At 48.0% G+C, this 16,255-nt stretch overlaps 1 protein-coding gene and 1 long non-coding RNA gene across 2 annotated transcripts in view; both read right to left on the bottom strand.

Annotated features, from left to right (window-relative positions):
- The window catches only part of B4GALT1 (beta-1,4-galactosyltransferase 1), a 59,382-nt gene that overhangs the window by 11,156 nt on the left and 31,971 nt on the right, over nt 1-16,255 (bottom strand). The window contains exon 2 of the mRNA XM_010350430.3: nt 14,608-14,843. Coding sequence (XP_010348732.2) covers nt 14,608-14,843 — 236 coding nt within the window. The remainder of the gene's footprint in view (nt 1-14,607; nt 14,844-16,255) is intronic.
- LOC141583745 (uncharacterized) lies at nt 332-14,597 on the bottom strand. Its single transcript, XR_012516628.1, has 2 exons — nt 7,346-14,597; nt 332-4,701 (listed from the first exon to the last, which is right to left on the bottom strand). It is a non-coding gene; the product is annotated as an uncharacterized LOC141583745 (long non-coding RNA).

Consider the following 16,255-nt stretch of genomic DNA (forward strand, 5'->3'; position numbering starts at 1 on the left):
TAACTGTTTCAATAAATCATAGTACATCCATACAATGGAATGGAACTGTTAAAAAGAGGCAGCTTTAAAAGGAAAGGTGAAAAAAGGTATTTAAACACATGCACGAGGCCGGGCGCGGTGGCTCAAGCCTGTAATCCCAGCACTTTGGGAGGCCGAGGCGGGTGGATCACGAGATCGAGAGATCAAGACCATCCTGGTCAACATGGTGAAACCTCGTCTCTACTAAAAACATAAAAAAATTAGCTGGGCATGGTGGCTCGTGCCTGTAATCCCAGCTACTCAGGAGGCTGAGGCAGGAGAATTGCCTGAACCCAGGAGGCGGAGGTTGCGGTGAGCCGAGATTGCGCCATTGCACTCCAGCCTGGGCAACAAGAGCGAAACTCCGTCCCAAAAAAAAAAACACACATGCACTATTTATTTATACATACAATAAACTCTAGGAAACTGGTGACATTAGTTGGCTAACTACGAGCCTTTTCACTTCTACCTTCTATGGTTGACTGGTTTGATGACCACATTGTGTGCCTTCCCTCTACCTGTCAAGCACAAAGGTAGGCACCTGAGAAATACAGCAAACTCAGCTCAACCTCTGCCCTCACAGGACTCAGAGTGGAGGGTAGGAGGCCATGCCATACATACCAGGATAAAAGCAAGGTGCACAAGACAGAAGAGGGACACTTGCTTCAGGGTGCCAACCCATGAGGTCCCAAGGCACCAAGTCTGCTGATGCAAAGGCACTGAGTATTTTTATATATTTTTTTGAGATGGAATTTCGCTCTTGTTGCCCAGATTGGAGTGCAATGGCATAGTCTTGGCTCACTTTAACTTCCACCTCCCGGGTTCCGGTGATTCTCCTGCCTCAGCCTCCCGTGTAGCTGGGATTACAGGCATACGCTACCATGCCGGTTAATTTTTTTTTTTTTTTTTTTAAGACGGGGTTTCACCATGTTGGTCAGGCTGGTCCTGAACTCCCAACCTCAGGTTTTTTCTTTTTTTTAGTAGAGATGAGGTTTCACGTTGGCCAGGCTGGTTTTGAATTCCTGACCTCAAGTGATCCACCCACCTCGACCTCCCAAACTGCTGGGATTACAGACATGAGCCACCACGCCCCCCCACACTACATGTTTTATTTGTTTACTTTCAGTAAGAATGTAAGCTCAATGAAGTCTGAGATTTTTTTGTTTTTATTCACCCAGTTCCTTGAATACTGCCTGTATAATACAATAAGAGCTCAATAAATAGTTGCTGATTGGCTGAATGAATGAATGAATGAATGAACAAATGGGGTTCAACATACAATGGCAGATGGTAATTCCTTCTGGGAAGCTCAACCAAAGAGCCCTGTGAAGGGTCACCACAGGAATCACATTACAGGGTGGAGTTAGGAATCTGGTCTTACCACTTCCCGTGGCCCCAGGTTAGTAAGGACAGACCCAGCACTGACATTGCCACCCCTCACTCTTAGCAGTTCACAAAGCCTCCAGCACACATGCTGTCATCCTAACCAGAATCCTCACAACACCAACACGAGGAAACAAGCTAAGGCCCAATACTTTGGAATCCTCATTCAGTGCTCTTTCCCGTCTCTCTTGGGATCAACACAATCAGAGCCCTCTACTTTGGGGAAAAAGTGCATCACAGGGGCTTGGGATTGGTACACGATCTCAAAAGTGGCATGCTCAAAGTCTTCTCTCCCTGCCCTTAAAAGATGACCTGGGTTGGGCATGGTGGCTCACACCTATAATCCTAGCACTTGGGAGGCCAAGGTGGGCAGATCACTGGAGGTCAGGAGTTCAAGACCAGCCTGAGCAATATGGTAAGACCCTGTTTCTACAAAAAATTACAAAAATTAGCCAGGGATGGTGATGCATACCTGTAGTTTCTGCTACTCTAAAGGCTGAGGTAGGAGGATCACCTGATCCCAGGAAGGTTGAGATTGCAGTGAGCCATGACAGCACCACTGCACTCCAGCCTGGGTGGCAGAGTGAGACCCCCATCTGGGAAAAAAAAAAAAACAAAAAAAAAAACCCAAGACCTGTAAACCGTACTCCACAAGGCTGCCTATATATGTACAAAATGCACAGGTGCGCCACAGCCACCCAGCCTCAGGTGGGGAACTCGAGGAAGCAAACCACTTAGGGAAAGGCCCCAGGAAGATAATCCAAGAAAACATTTTGCACACAAGAGCTTGTTTTTTGAAGTCTCTGACAAAGTTTTCTAACCCCTCATGATGAGTGAAGAAGGAACCTAAAGGCATACTGTTTTTTTGGCTACCCAACAGGCTGAGTTGATTTGGAATTCTGCGTTCGGCTAATTCTGTGTAATTCATAGATTCAAAGAATTTCAAAGTTTAGGCTGGGTGTGGTGGCTAACACCTATAATCCCAACACTTAGGGAGGCTGAGGTGGGTGGATCACTTGAGGTCAGGAGTTCGAGACCAGCCTGGCCAACATGGTGAAACCCCAACTTTACTAAAAATACAAAAAATTGTCGGGTGTGGGGGCTCACTCCTATAATACCAGCACTTTGGGAGGCTGAGAAGAGCAGATCACCTGAGGTCAGGAGTTTAAGACTAGTCTGGCAAATATGGTGAAACCCCATCTCTACAAAAATCAGCCAGGCATGATGGTGAGTGCCTATAATCCCAGCTACTCAGGAGGCTGAGGTAGGAGAATCATTTGAACCTGGAAGGTGGAGGTTGCAGTAAGCCAAGATCATACAATGTACTCCAACCTGGGCAACAGAGTAAGACTCTGGCTCACATCTGTAATCCCAACATTTTGGGAGGTCAAGGTGGATGGATCACCCAAGGTCAGGAGTTCGAGACTGGCCTGGCCAACATGGTGAAACCCTGTCTCTACTAAAAATACAAAATTAGCCAAGCGTGGTGGCAGGAGCTTGTAATCCCAGCTACTTGAGAGACTGAGGCAATAGAATTGCTTGAAGCCAGGAGGCGGAGGTTGCAGTGAGCCAAGATTGTGCCACTGCACTCCAGCCTGGGCAAGAGAGTGAAACTCTGTCTCAACAAAAAAAAAAAAAGAAAGAAAAATAAACTTTAGAAATTGGATATAAAAATTATGAAGCTGTTGGAATTATTATAATATAGTGTGACTATTCACCGGGGAGGGGATACTGGACACAAGCCATGGATAAGTGTTTTAAATGGCATTTCATTTAATCATCCTGACAATCTTGTAACAACCCTCACCCCAACCTAGACTTACACTGCCAAACATAATTCAGCCCCATTGAGCACTTTTCCAACCAGCAAAGGGAGGTATACCAACTGAGCCTTTCTACACCTGTGTACTAGACCCCCAGGGCTGGCTGCCCAGCTCAGGACAGTGCTCCCTTCTCTTGTACACTCCCCAATAACTGGGGCAGAGGGCTTTTTGAGGTCATATCTCTACCATAGGCTTGGGCCTCCTGGCCTTGCCTATTTGATCTAAGCAGACGCCTGACTGAGACTGAACTAAGCGTTGTTCCTTTCCCAGGAACTGGAATTTTGGAACAATGAATGAGCACCTCTAGAGCCAAGGCCCACGAGCAATGGCACCCTGGAGAAGCCCAAGAAGCAGACCTGGTTCTACCCGCTTTCACTGCAGGGGGTGCCACGGCCCTTTCAGCATGGTGAGATGCCCCCGTGTCCAGCACAGACTTAAACCTGGTAGTCAGGCAGTTTTCCAAAATAACCTAAACTACATATCCCTCCCCCATCCCTCCTCCCAGCCAGGCCTCATCTGTGGGATGCAGGGAGACAGAAGCACATGGTGCACTTTAGCAGGTGCTCTCACCTATTGGGGACACTGGGAACACCAGGCCAGCAGAATGGTGGAAGAAGAAAGTGTCCTCCTCCAGAATGACAGAAAAGTCAAGCACTTTCTAGGCTTCTTTGGGTGAAATGCTGTAACACTGGAGCACCCACCTTCTCTGATAAGAAAGGCCTCAGCAAGCTTGCCAAGCCCCACCACTCGCAGGAAGCGGGAAGACACCCAGCCTCACTCCTGCCTTCCCCACTGAGCACACTCATCCGGTGCATCTGCTGCTCCATTAGCTCAAGTAACTGTTGATCAAGCACCAAATACACATGACACATGCATTTTTAATCTCAGGAATGCTGGCTTCTTTACTGATTAGCTGTGTGACTTGGGGCACATCACACCTCCAGGCCCATTTCCTATTTTGTGTCACAGGGATAGCATGCACATCGTATTAAATGAGACATGGTTGGTAGGCAATGTTGTCTATCAACATAGGATTAGGCCCACCCTTTAAAAGCTGAGCCTTTTAGAATTAAGAAAAGCCAGCCGGAGGAGGTTGAGGTTGCAGTGAGCCGTGACATCACCACCACACTTCAGCCTGGGCAACGCAGGGAGATCCCATCTCAAAAATGGGGCCTTTGGCTGCCCCACTGGCTAAGACCTCAGCACACTGCCTGGCAACAAATGTGGACTACTAGTGTTATGACAGGAAGACGCTTTCTCACCCATCTTGAACAGTCTGACCATTCCAAATGTCTCTTAGATATCCTACCTGGAGACTCTGCCTTCTGTAGTGTTTGCTTCAAGATTCCTCCCAAATCCTGCTTCTCTGATGAAGAGGGGAATTACCAAAAACATTTAAGGCTCAAGGGATTTAGCCTGTGGCTTACATGATCAGAGTTTCTCACAGCAGAAGAGAGTCAGGAGGACCTCTGGAGGCCTGTGAAATGCATAGGAAGTCGTGGTAAAGAGGAGCCCGCATGCTGGGTGCAGGTGTCCCTTTGAAAGACCCAGCTTATAAAGGGTGGGCCTAATCTTATGTTGGCAGACAAGAGTTACGGTTATCACTTCCTTCTAAGGCAACTGCTGTTTTTAGAGGGAGAAGATGGACCCTCTAAAAAAATGCCAGAAAACATAAAATCTCCAAACAAATGAGCAGAGACTGCTGCAGGAAGGGGACTGGAGACAGCAGACAGAATCGACCAGACATCGACTCTGGAGGTGGTGGTGGGAGAGAAGGCAACTGTAGGAGCAGAGAAAAGCATGCATGGTGAGAGCATCTGTGAAGGCTGTGAGGAAAAGAGAACAGTTAAGGAACTACAAGACATTCCGAATGAGTGAAGCTGAAATGAGACATGAAGGCAGAGATGGGCCAGATCACAGAGGCCAGGGAGGAGGGTTAGGTGCTTGCTAAGACACTTAAGCTTTCTCTTTATTTAGGCCACAGGGAGCCTTAAACCATGGTTTGTATGTCAAGGAGGGATTTGTGCCCCAATCCAATTGAAGGCAAGGAGACCAGTTAGGGAGCTGTTGTATGATTCCTGTGAGGCAACAGTGGTGGGTAAGCAGACAGTGCCTCTCGCAAGGGCTAAAGGCAGAGGCTCCACTTCCCCTTTCACACCTCCCCTGCTCCCTGCGCATGTGCACTACATTTGCAAGCAGCCTTTGTAGGGGTGGAGCAAGAGGTTCATGACAGCAACACGGGACGGATGACCAACTATAGAAAGCAACAGGCCCCTCTTGTCCAAGTCCCAACTGATTCTAGAGAACTGTTCTGTCCAACCACCCTGCCTTCCTTCGATGCCAGGGCCATGTGTGTACATCAGCAGACACATCCCTTGTCCATAATGGCTTAGGGACCAACTGCACCCAGCCTCTTCTGCACCAAAAGACACAGCAGCAATGTGGTTAAAACCATCAACCAAAAGCCAAGACTCTCAATGAGTCAGAATTTCTACATGATGAGAGAGACACTGTTGCTCCCATACACATGCCCTGGCTCATCACAGAGCTACACCCCTCCCCACCATACATGAAGCTACCACTAAGCTCTTAACACCACAGATCCGGGGGCATGTCTACAGCCAGTGGCAATGTTTGCTGAAACACCCTCTGTATGCTTTTCTGTGCCCACTAAGACAGTAAGAGGAAGGAACTAGGCCGAGTGGGATGCATGAAATAGTAACAGATCAGCGGCAGCAGAAGCTCTGACTGGGCACTCCTACAGGCCTAAGTGTGGATCCTGGAACAGTGACAGGCTAGGAGGTGATTCCAGAGAATTACTGGAAAGAGCCTGGGATTATACAAATGCTGAGTTTGTGGAGAGCTACTAATATCTTCTCACCCGTGAGTTCACAGCAGTTGGGCTCTACTTTTGCTTCTGTTGTTGTTGGGTTTTGGGGTAGGGAGACAGGGTCTCACTATGTTGCCCAGGCTGGCCGAGAGCTCCTGGGCTCCAGCAATCTTCTCACCTCAGCCTCTTGAGAAGCTGGGACTGTCAGCACATACCACCATGCTCTGCTGGGATCTAGTTGTTAACCAAAATAATATGGTAACGCAGAGCTCTCAACAAAATTTGGATCTGAGATTTAAACGTTTCACCCCAGTGAGTGAGAGAAATGGACCTTTAAGGGTTAGGGACCAGGCTAAAGGAGTGGTTTTCGGCCAACCTAAGTCACCACTCTCAAGAGCGAGCACAAACTTGACCCCTGCCACACAGGAACACAGACTGGACAGAGGCTATAAAGTTGCCTTCAGAGAGAACTCAGCTCCTAAAACAGCCCAGCAGGGCTTCTGGGTGAAGTGAGCACAGAGGAGACAGTTTTAAACCCAGCTCCAAGGAGCCAGCACAGGGTGCCTGCCTCTCCCAGGGCCTGGCACACTGAGAAGTGAAGACATGGCTTTCTGCAGATATATCAAGACAATGGTGCTAAGCACGTTCAGGATGTTTGATACAAGTTGGAGAAAAATACTTGAGGAAAGTAAAGTTGCTTTTTCAGAAAGCAATTTGGCCATCTATATTAAGAACTACAAAAATGTGTAAACCATTTCTGAATGCATAATCCCACATCTGGAAGTCTAGCCTGGGGAAATGATCCTAAATGTGGAACAAACCAACACAGAATAAACTTCAGTCTGCAAGATATTCATTATGGTATTATTTATGCTCATGGAAAATTGGACATTATCTAAAGGCCTTCTAAGAGAGAAAAGATAAGTTAATTATGATGAAATTCTATGATCAACTACTATGAAGGCACTAAAGTGATGATGATGAAGATCATGAAATAACATGTGAAGGTGCCGATGATAAAGAATTTAAGGAAAAAGCAGGGTGCAAAAGTTTATACACATACAGCATGAGCTCAACTGTGGTTTAATTTAAAAGAAGCTAAACTCTCAGACCCTGTACAACGGGCTGGCTTCCAGCAACTTTGGCATTTCCGAGAGAGCCCACAGAGGCCGTGGTCTTGCCTGGGAGACCCCAGGGCCTGAGGATGGCACACTCATGGGATTATTTACACAGCCTCCCCCTGACCAGCAGGGCCCTGGCTCTGGGTTGATTTGGGGCATGTGAACATTACCAGGGTGGTGGTGGCAGCGGTGGTGGCAGCAGCAGTGGCAGCAGCAGTTAGGTCGGCATTCCTCTCTCTCTAGGAGGCGGAGAGTACAGAAGAGAAGGTAGGTGAAGAATAAGAAGCAGATCAGAGAGGAACTTCTCCTTCCACTTGCTTTGCTACAAACAGGATTAACAAGTAAAGGCAAAAGGCCCCTGCTAGAAGGAAAACAAAAAAGAAGAAAAAGAGAAAAGGGTGGATGCAAGGCAGAGAGGTGAGGAAGAGAGACAAACGTCAAAGCTGCAAGGGAAAAGAGGCCCATTCTGACGACCACTGTTCCAATGCAAAGGCAAATTCATACTAAGCTGCCTTTCCCTGTCACAGTCACCGGTGAGCATAAAAAAAAATGGCATTTCCCGGAACAACATCCACGGAAGCAGTTTACCAGCAAATCAAGTCCCCAGGAGAACAGAGAGAGACACAGACCAGGTGGGGCACACAGCAAAGGGGCAACACTCAAAGAATGATGGCGCAGAGACTCTCCCTGTCCTTCCCACTCTCACTCCCCACCCCTGGCAGGCTCCAAAGGGTCCAAAGCGCCCTTCCTCCTGCCCGAAGGAAGGGAGGCTGCAGGACAGGACCAGCCCTACCCCACCCCTCCCAAGCCCTGTTCCCATACACATCAATCTGTGCACTGACAGCTGAGGGAGAAAATGGAAGGCAGGGATGGGGGGAGGGTAGAGATGATCAAGATAGAAACCAAACCAATGGGGCCATAAGCCCAGGCAGCTGTCCTTGCTAATGGGACAGAACCAGGAGTCTGTTTCTCCCCAGTTGATCTTGCTCTTGTATAGGAACCAGCTGCTTGGACCAGTGACAGAGACAACTGCTGAGGTAGGGTGACAGATGCTCTTGCTCTCTGAGGGTACAAAGGACTGTCTCCAAATCCATCCTCAACCAGCCTGGAACTATCACCCCATCATCCTAAAACAGTACACAGAAGAAAAGAAAACAGGAGAAAACTTCAAAGCCAGACAGAGTCCTAAGGGCAGCTGGCTGTGCCCTCCCTCCATTTCTCCTTTGAGGCAGAGTTCAGGGACTGGCCTAACAATGGAGCAAGCCTCCCGGGGGGCTCTGGGGCTGTCCTCAAAAGCTGTTGTGCCTCCTCACAGGACCCAGTGAGACTCACGGTGTTGGCAAGTGTACGTGGAGCATTCTGGGAATAACCTTGGCAGGGTGACACATTCCTCAGGCTCTAGGTCACCTCTGTCCAAACTCCAGCTCTGCTTCCCAGCCATCACGTGGCTACCATGTGCTTACCTTTGGAGCCTTCCCTCCACAGGAAAAATCGGAAGACAATTTGCCTCACTGGTCAGAATTCAAAGTGAGATCATAAAGGTGCTAAGTCCAAAGGACCCAAAAGGAGTCTTATGATCATTAACAATCACAAGGCTAAGATATTTATAGGATTTCTGCATTTTTCCTGATAAAGGAGGTCACCCCAAGGACTATGTCACAGGCAGCCTGTGCTCTGTTCAGCAATGAGCTGGAAGCTTTGGGGAGAGGCCCAGGGGAGGGGCCCCGAAAGTTCCCAAGCGTCATAACCTGGCCTCACTGGGAATGGAGGCTTCACTTCCAAGAGGCACAGATCTAGGCAGAAGACCAGGAGCAGGGGTTCCTGAGACTAGGTATAAACAAAGGGGCAAGAGTCCTGGGGAGAAGCCCCATGCTTCACTTACTATATCTATACTGACTATGCATCAGCTGTGTGGTCAGGTAGAAAAAAGGGAGGCAAACATGAGGGACTCAGAGTCTGGGGGCTGGGGTGAGGCCGGAACTCAGATAATCATCTCTTTCCAGAAAGTTCTGAGCAGTCTGGGAACAGCAGAGAGGGAGAAGTCAGCTCTACTCCAGGCACTCCACAGAGCTAATGAGGTTGGGGACAGAAGCTTAAAAGATGGCTAGAGACACACTAGGAATAGAGGGGACAGCATAAGCAAAGGCATAAGGAGGGGAGGACAGGGGTGTCTGGGTGGAGATAGGGAATCCAGTGAAGGAGGGAGGAGGAGGAAGTGGCTGGAGGTAGGTCAGGGTCTCCGATACTAAGCTTGGGCCTTCCAACCATTTAGACCCTTGCCTGTGGGCAGTTGGGAAATGCTAACAGGTTTAAAAAGAGGAAGTAACATTGTCAAAACCAGAAAAATCTTGGCCAGCTGAGGGAGAAGAACAAAGGTACCAGAAGATATGCAACTGGAACTGGAGAGACCGGTCCCAGGTACTGGCTGTGGGGCAAAGGGCTGCTATGGTGATGACAAACCCACCTGGCCAGCTGTGCCTGCATTCCTCACTCATTTTGTAACTTTTATGTTAGGTAATCCCACAAACATCCTGTATTCCTTAACTTATGGCTAGTGCTACCAGTGGCAACCTGCCCTCCCTTCACCTAGAGTGGCTTTACAGTCTCCTTTCCGGATTTGAGTATGAGGAAATGCGGCATGTATCCCTGTTTGCTACGATATCTTCTTCTTTTCTTGCTGCCATTGACATCAGAATGCTATATCTTGACATCCACGTCTTAGAATGCAAGGAGCCAAACAGGATTCTCTCATGCTGGTGAGCTGAGGTGTGGGTGTGGGGGGAGAGACCTTGAGGACAAAGAACAACTGTTACTCTTCTCTGTCTCTACTAGAAAGCCCCTCTCTGTTCATTCCTTCAATATCCTTGAGATTTAAGTTATTATGGTAATTACAGAGGCCCACGCCAAATGGGAATGCTTAACAGCTTACTACAGACAGAAGTATGAGCCATAAAAACCTGTGAAAGTTCACTCCTGTGTGGAGCTTGAGACACAGCCCTACTCTGAAGAGGCTTATATGCCCAGCAAGGCCTCAGAGTCCTCTGAGATTCTGCCACCTGACTCATTCCATTATCCATTATCCTCTGACCTCAAGGAGTCCAAACCAATAGGAGGAAGGGTCCTGATGTGGGCCGAGTGGGAGTGCAGCAGGAGGCAGTGGGAGCCATGAAGAATTCACTATCACAGAAACAGGTAGAGAAAACAGGCAGAACTAATGGAGAGTGCAGAGGCAGGAATGGATATCCAGTAATGGCTGATATTGACTGAGGGTTTACCATGTTCCAGGTACCTCACAGCCCTCCCCGCCAAGGAGGAAATAGAGGCCTGCAGAGCTTAAGTAGCCTGCCTGAGGTCAGTGACTGGAAAGTGGCAGTGCCAGGACTGAACCTAAGCAGTCTGAGCACACAGCACACTCTCAGCCCTGGATACCAGGCTGTGAGCAACACTAGGGGCACCCTGGTAGCGAGGAGTGTCACTGATGGCTTGAGAAGGCACTAAACCTGGAGTCAGGCACTGGGGGTTGAGCTGTAGCCCTGCTGTTGTTTATGTGGCTTTTGGAGCCTGTCCCTCTCTAAACCTGTTTCCTCACCTGTGACATGGAACAGAAGTTTCCACATTGTCTAGCCTCAGGGGTCTGGGCAAATCCTAGCAAAGACTGAATGGGAAGCTAAGGAGGTGGAAATGGGACATGGTCCCTACTTCAAGTAGCATGAAACCCTTGTGACCTACTGTAGTGGAGGGTGTGCAGAATTTCAATGGGGCAAAAAGAAATTTGATACTGAAAAGCCTGTGTGGGAAGCCCTGGACCAAATGACCAAATGTCTCAGAAGCCACTCTTATTTTGAGCATTCTTTCTGTCTAATCTTAAATGTGTGTGTGTGTGTGTGTGTGTGTGTGTGTGTGTGTGTGTGTGTGTCTGTGTGTGAAGAGTCAAAATGACAGCAGGGTGTCTGGACCAGGGAGCCCCTGAGAGGCTATAAAGAGGGCTAACAGCCCATAAGGTTTATTTGCTCAACAAACAGTACACAAAGGTCAAAACCAGGTGCTACAATATCCCTTTCTTCTTCTTCTAGAATATAACCATAAAACAGATAACACAGGAAGTTCCTAATCTGTAGACAGGATGTGCTCCAAATGCTTCTTCTTCCACCTCTTTTTTTTAGGGTTCAGGTTTCCCATTACCATTTCATTATTTATTAGGTAATATTCTTTACTGGAAAGGCAGGGCAGACTTTAAGCCTTTCTTGACTTAGTTATCTGGACTCTGACCATTATTTTCCCAAAATGATCAATTAGGGTGAGACTGGAGCACAAGATAAGAGAGTAGCTGGGAAAGTGGGAGTAAAAGAGGAAAAGATTCTCTTAAGGCGGAAAGTCAACCCTTAGAGAAGGAGAGGATGAAGAGGAAAAAAGTATAAGAAAAAGAAAAATAGAGATGATACTGACAAGATAAGAAAAATCAAAACTAAAATATTCCTGATGCTAAGCTATGAAGTGGGAAGAAGAGGGAGGGAGGGAGGATGGGCAGTTCCCAGTGTTCCAGGGAAAGCAGGGAGGCAGTTGGGAGGAGACGTTAACTCAGGCCAGCTTGCCCTAGACTGCGACTCACAAAACACTCATCACTTGAGACGGTTCTTGGAAAAGTTCCCCAGTCAGGCAAGCTCAGGAAACACTTCTGGGGTTACAGCATACACCGGGGTACTGAAGGCTCTGCAGGAACGAGACCTGCTTGACATGGTTCAACCCAGCATTCCTCAAGCGTATTTGGGAGGAGCACTCTCCCAGGCGGTGCCCAGTGTTAGCTAGCACAGCTGTGCCACCGGTCTGAGCTGGCTTGGTTAGCTGTTCTGCCTATTTGGATTGAGGTGAGCAGGAACATGTAGCTGGTAGAGGACATTCAGAAATCTGCTATGCTGAGCCTGGGTAGCATGTAAATTGTATCACAGGAATTTAAGCTGATGGCTAGATTTCACTGGTCCAATATTTGTTTGGACTTCAAAACAGGGAAGTATCATATTCACCTAAACTGCAACATATCTAGATATAGCATCCCACCCTCCAGGCTCCCTCGAAAACAGCTACCTCAGTTCAAAAATTCAGCATCATCACTAACTCTCTTTTACCCTCTTTACCCAAGATTTTATTCTGTTTTATTTTATTTTGAGATGGAGTCTCACTCTGTTGTCCAGGCTGCAGTGCAGTGGCATGAACTCAGCTTACTGCAACCTCCGCCTCCTGAATTCAAGCGATTCTCCTGCCTCAGCCTCCCGAGTAGCTGGGACTACAGGTGTCTGTCACTAAGCCCAGATAATTTTTGTATTTTTAGTAGAAATGGGGTTTCACCATGTTGATCAGGCTAGTCTCAAATTCCTGACTTTAAGTGATTCTCCCACCTTGCCCTCCCAAAGTGCTGGGATTACAGGCATGAGCCACTGCATCCAGCCCCCAAGTATATATTGTATATATTTTAATCTACCTATATGGCATCCAGACCATGGCTGTCTGTCTTCTACTCAGGCAGATTTGTGGGATGCCATCAGATGCCCTGCTGAGTAACATCTGACAGCATTGTATCTACAGTGCATCCTTCATCTACTAGCATAGTAACTGTCAAGACAGAAATGAGATGCAGCTGGCACAGCTTGTTCTTAGTCATCCCTGCTGGCTCCTGGTGATGGTGGCCGCCTCTTCTAGGTGCTCACCGCCAGTGCTTTAATAACAGGATCCTGAATCTTGCTGTCATCGGTATGTGCTCACTGGCATCAGACAAATGTTTCTCGATCACAGGGCTTTCCTTAAACGAATACTTGCTGGGTTAAAGTGACCTGTACTTAGCAGGACATTTACCTGTTCTTACAGTCTCCAATATTCTTCCAAGGTGACCCACAACTGCGTAGCTGTCTTGCTTGCAGGTGTTCACAGGGCCCTGGTCTGTACCTCACTTGGCCAAAGAACAGCTTCAAGGGTTTTGTCCACCATCTGCTCCTCTCCTGCTTCAGTTTCCTTGTAACAGGGCTTGTTCTGCTCTCCCCTGCCTTACAGGCTTCACTCTGACACCTGGCCCCAGAGCTTCTGGTGCTTTCCTACTCCAGTGAGCATCTCAATTTCCAGAAACATGCGAGGGTCCTTTCTGCCTTGAGGTCCCTGATCACTGGCCCCAGCTGAGATACCCATCTCCCTGCAGACTTTCGAACATAGTTTGTATCCTGATTCTTCCAGGCCATTGCTCTCTCTCCTTCCTGTGAGTTTCCAAAGCATTCGGCAGCCACCATAAAATCACAGGTTATTTGGGTCTGTTACCAAATTGATCTCTGGCAGGGTACCACTTGCCAGAGTGGGTTGGAGGCTTTGGGACAGGGCAGGACTGAGACCTTACATGTCTTCATAATCTCCTGCAGCAAGTGATGCAGCACAATGCCACAGCAGTCCTCAAGTGCTTCCCCTGGGGTTCCAGGGAAGATGCACAGAGTCCCCTGACTTCGATAGAAGCCATAAACTGCCAACAATCCTCCTACCTAAAGCAGAGTTTATCTTGAAATGCAGGGGACATTGGGCCTTGAAGAAATGCGCACACTCAGATTCTTCAAATGAATTTCACTGAAATTTGGTGCCTAGATAAGTTAGATGTGTCACAGCACCTAGGAGGTTTCAGTCTAAAGATATAAATTTAAGTGTCAGGAATAATCTTGAAATATCAAAGTTATACTCTTGGGAAAATAATGCATCTCAAATGGGCTAAAAAATTATTTCAATAAAGATGCCGCTTAGATCAATCTGATTCTCCATGCCATGGTAATGATGAAAGCTGACCTATCCTTAGCATTATTTTCCTAAGCAGGGCTAAAGGCCAACATACATGGATCAGATGAGCAGTAAGAAACTTTTTCTCCAACTCGGCCCAGTGCACATGACTCTCAGATGGCCCACGAATCAGACTTCCCCAGACATTTCACCAGGGGCTCGCATGTAGGCATGCAGCCTGAACTGAGGGCATTGTCTCCAGATGTACCAGGAGACACAGTCTGACTGACTGGATAAACTTTGAAGTTCCCTAAAAGTCTGACATCTAAATAGTGGTTTTCTTTTTAAAAGGAAAATATATAGCTACGCAAAGCCAGGAAATAATCAGTGTTTACTTTGGAAATTAGGGTCCTTTTTTCCCAATTTTGCTGGAAGGCTACTTCCAAAAAACAAAAACAAAACAAACCAACGAAAACACTCCAGAGCTTTTCCTGGCTAAAAGGGTTGACAGCAATAGGCAAGCACACCATTTGGTGTTTAGCTCGTCTGCACTGGTGGTGATTAGGGGGGCTGGTTCCTCACACTAAGTGCCAGGTGTCTGCGAAATCACCCCCCTTCCCCTGCCCTCATTACACACACATTTGCACACACACACACACCCCGTCTCTCATTCCACCTTCCCAGGCCTCACCTGGTTGATAACATAGATGCCATAGTTTAGCTGCTGGCGCTGCAGTATTGGGTGCAAGTAATACAGCCAGTACTTGAGATGCTCTTGCCGGTTGCGGAATGGAATGATAATGGCCACCTTGTGAGGAGAGATGCAGTCCTTGGGGGTGTAGCGGCCGCCCATCTTCACATTTGGGTTCTGCTTGGCCACAAGCTCCAGGTCCACAGGCATGTTAAACTCGATCAGCATGGGGCCCACTAGAGAGGTGGAGGGAGGGAGAAGTTAGCAGCCCACAGGACTCACCACCACTCCGCAGGCTGCACCGGACGGCCAGGCTGCACCTGCAGAGGAGACATCTCCTTCTGGGAGGCAGCATGGCCACGGAGAGGGCCCTCCTGCCCAGATCAGGCACCACATCCAGCACTAGGGTGACCAACCATCCCCTGAAACCCCCTTCAGTTTGGGGCAAACCCAGATGGTTGATCACTCTATGAAGCACTCGCCTGCCCAGGACCCTCCCTGCTCAGACTCTACTGTAAAATGGAAATAATTTCTACTCAGATTTCCTGATAGGCTGTTGTACAAATCAGTGATTATGGATGAGAAAGCAGTTTCTCAAAACTCCTGAGGTTGAGACTTAGCTCTGCCGCCTCCCAGCGGCGTAGCCTTGGACAAATGGCTGACACCACCAGCTCTCTCATTCTAGCCTAACTGGAAAAGGGTGTGTGTGTGTGTGTGTGTGTGTGTGTGCATGCATGTGCACATGCACGTTCAGGATGTAGGTGTGGAGAGAGTTAGCTTCAAAGTGTAGGTAGCAGGGGTGGCATGAACGATCACGCCTCAGGAAGGGACTCAGTGGAAGGTGAACCAAGCTCTGGGAGGGATGGAGGCAAAGAGACCCCAGAGGAAACGGAGGGAAAATAAATGACATAGCTGGAAAGAGCACAGAAGAATGCTTAGTAACAGAGGGGCTAAAGTAACAAAAAGGAAGAAGTCACAAAATGGCAGGGATGACTCCCAAGTTTCTGGCCTAGAAGAATATGGATGCAGATAAGGGAAGTAAGCTAGTAAGAGAGTGTTTGGCTCAGAAGAAAAATGGATGAGGTGCAGATTGTGGATTGTGAGGTAATGGCAGGTGGGAAGAGAGACAAGGAAAAGGTCATATACAGGGTATATGGTACGTATAGTGCAGTCCAGGCAACATAGGGAATCAAGGGTCTGCAGAGTATGGGGAGCCTGGGTTCAAGACTCTCTGCAGACCAGACTTCCTCAAAATGGGTTCCAGAAAACATTAGACGCAGCAAGATGCTTACTGGAAAAACATCGCCCGTGGTCAGATTAAGAATGGGGACGCTGCATACTAAATCCTGCTTCTGCAAAGTCACAAGACACATCAAAGGCTCTGAGAAGTTGTGCGGCCAAAAAAAAAAACCCCTTCGTTATATTTAACCCACCATTTCCCAAACGTATTTGGCTACAGAACCATTTTGCCAGGGAACACACTTTGGGAACTGTTACTCTAGTGTAACCAGCTTCACCTGTGAAGCAAACAAGCCACAAGAACAAAGGAAGGAACCTAGAGAACACCAACCACAAGTGCAGATCAAAACCTGAAACATGCCGATGAGAACCCACCCAAGGCCAGTGAACAGGCCTCAGCCTGCCCTGT

Source organism: Saimiri boliviensis, chromosome 2, assembly GCF_048565385.1.
Source record: "Saimiri boliviensis isolate mSaiBol1 chromosome 2, mSaiBol1.pri, whole genome shotgun sequence".
Taxonomy (NCBI): Eukaryota; Metazoa; Chordata; class Mammalia; order Primates; family Cebidae; genus Saimiri; species Saimiri boliviensis.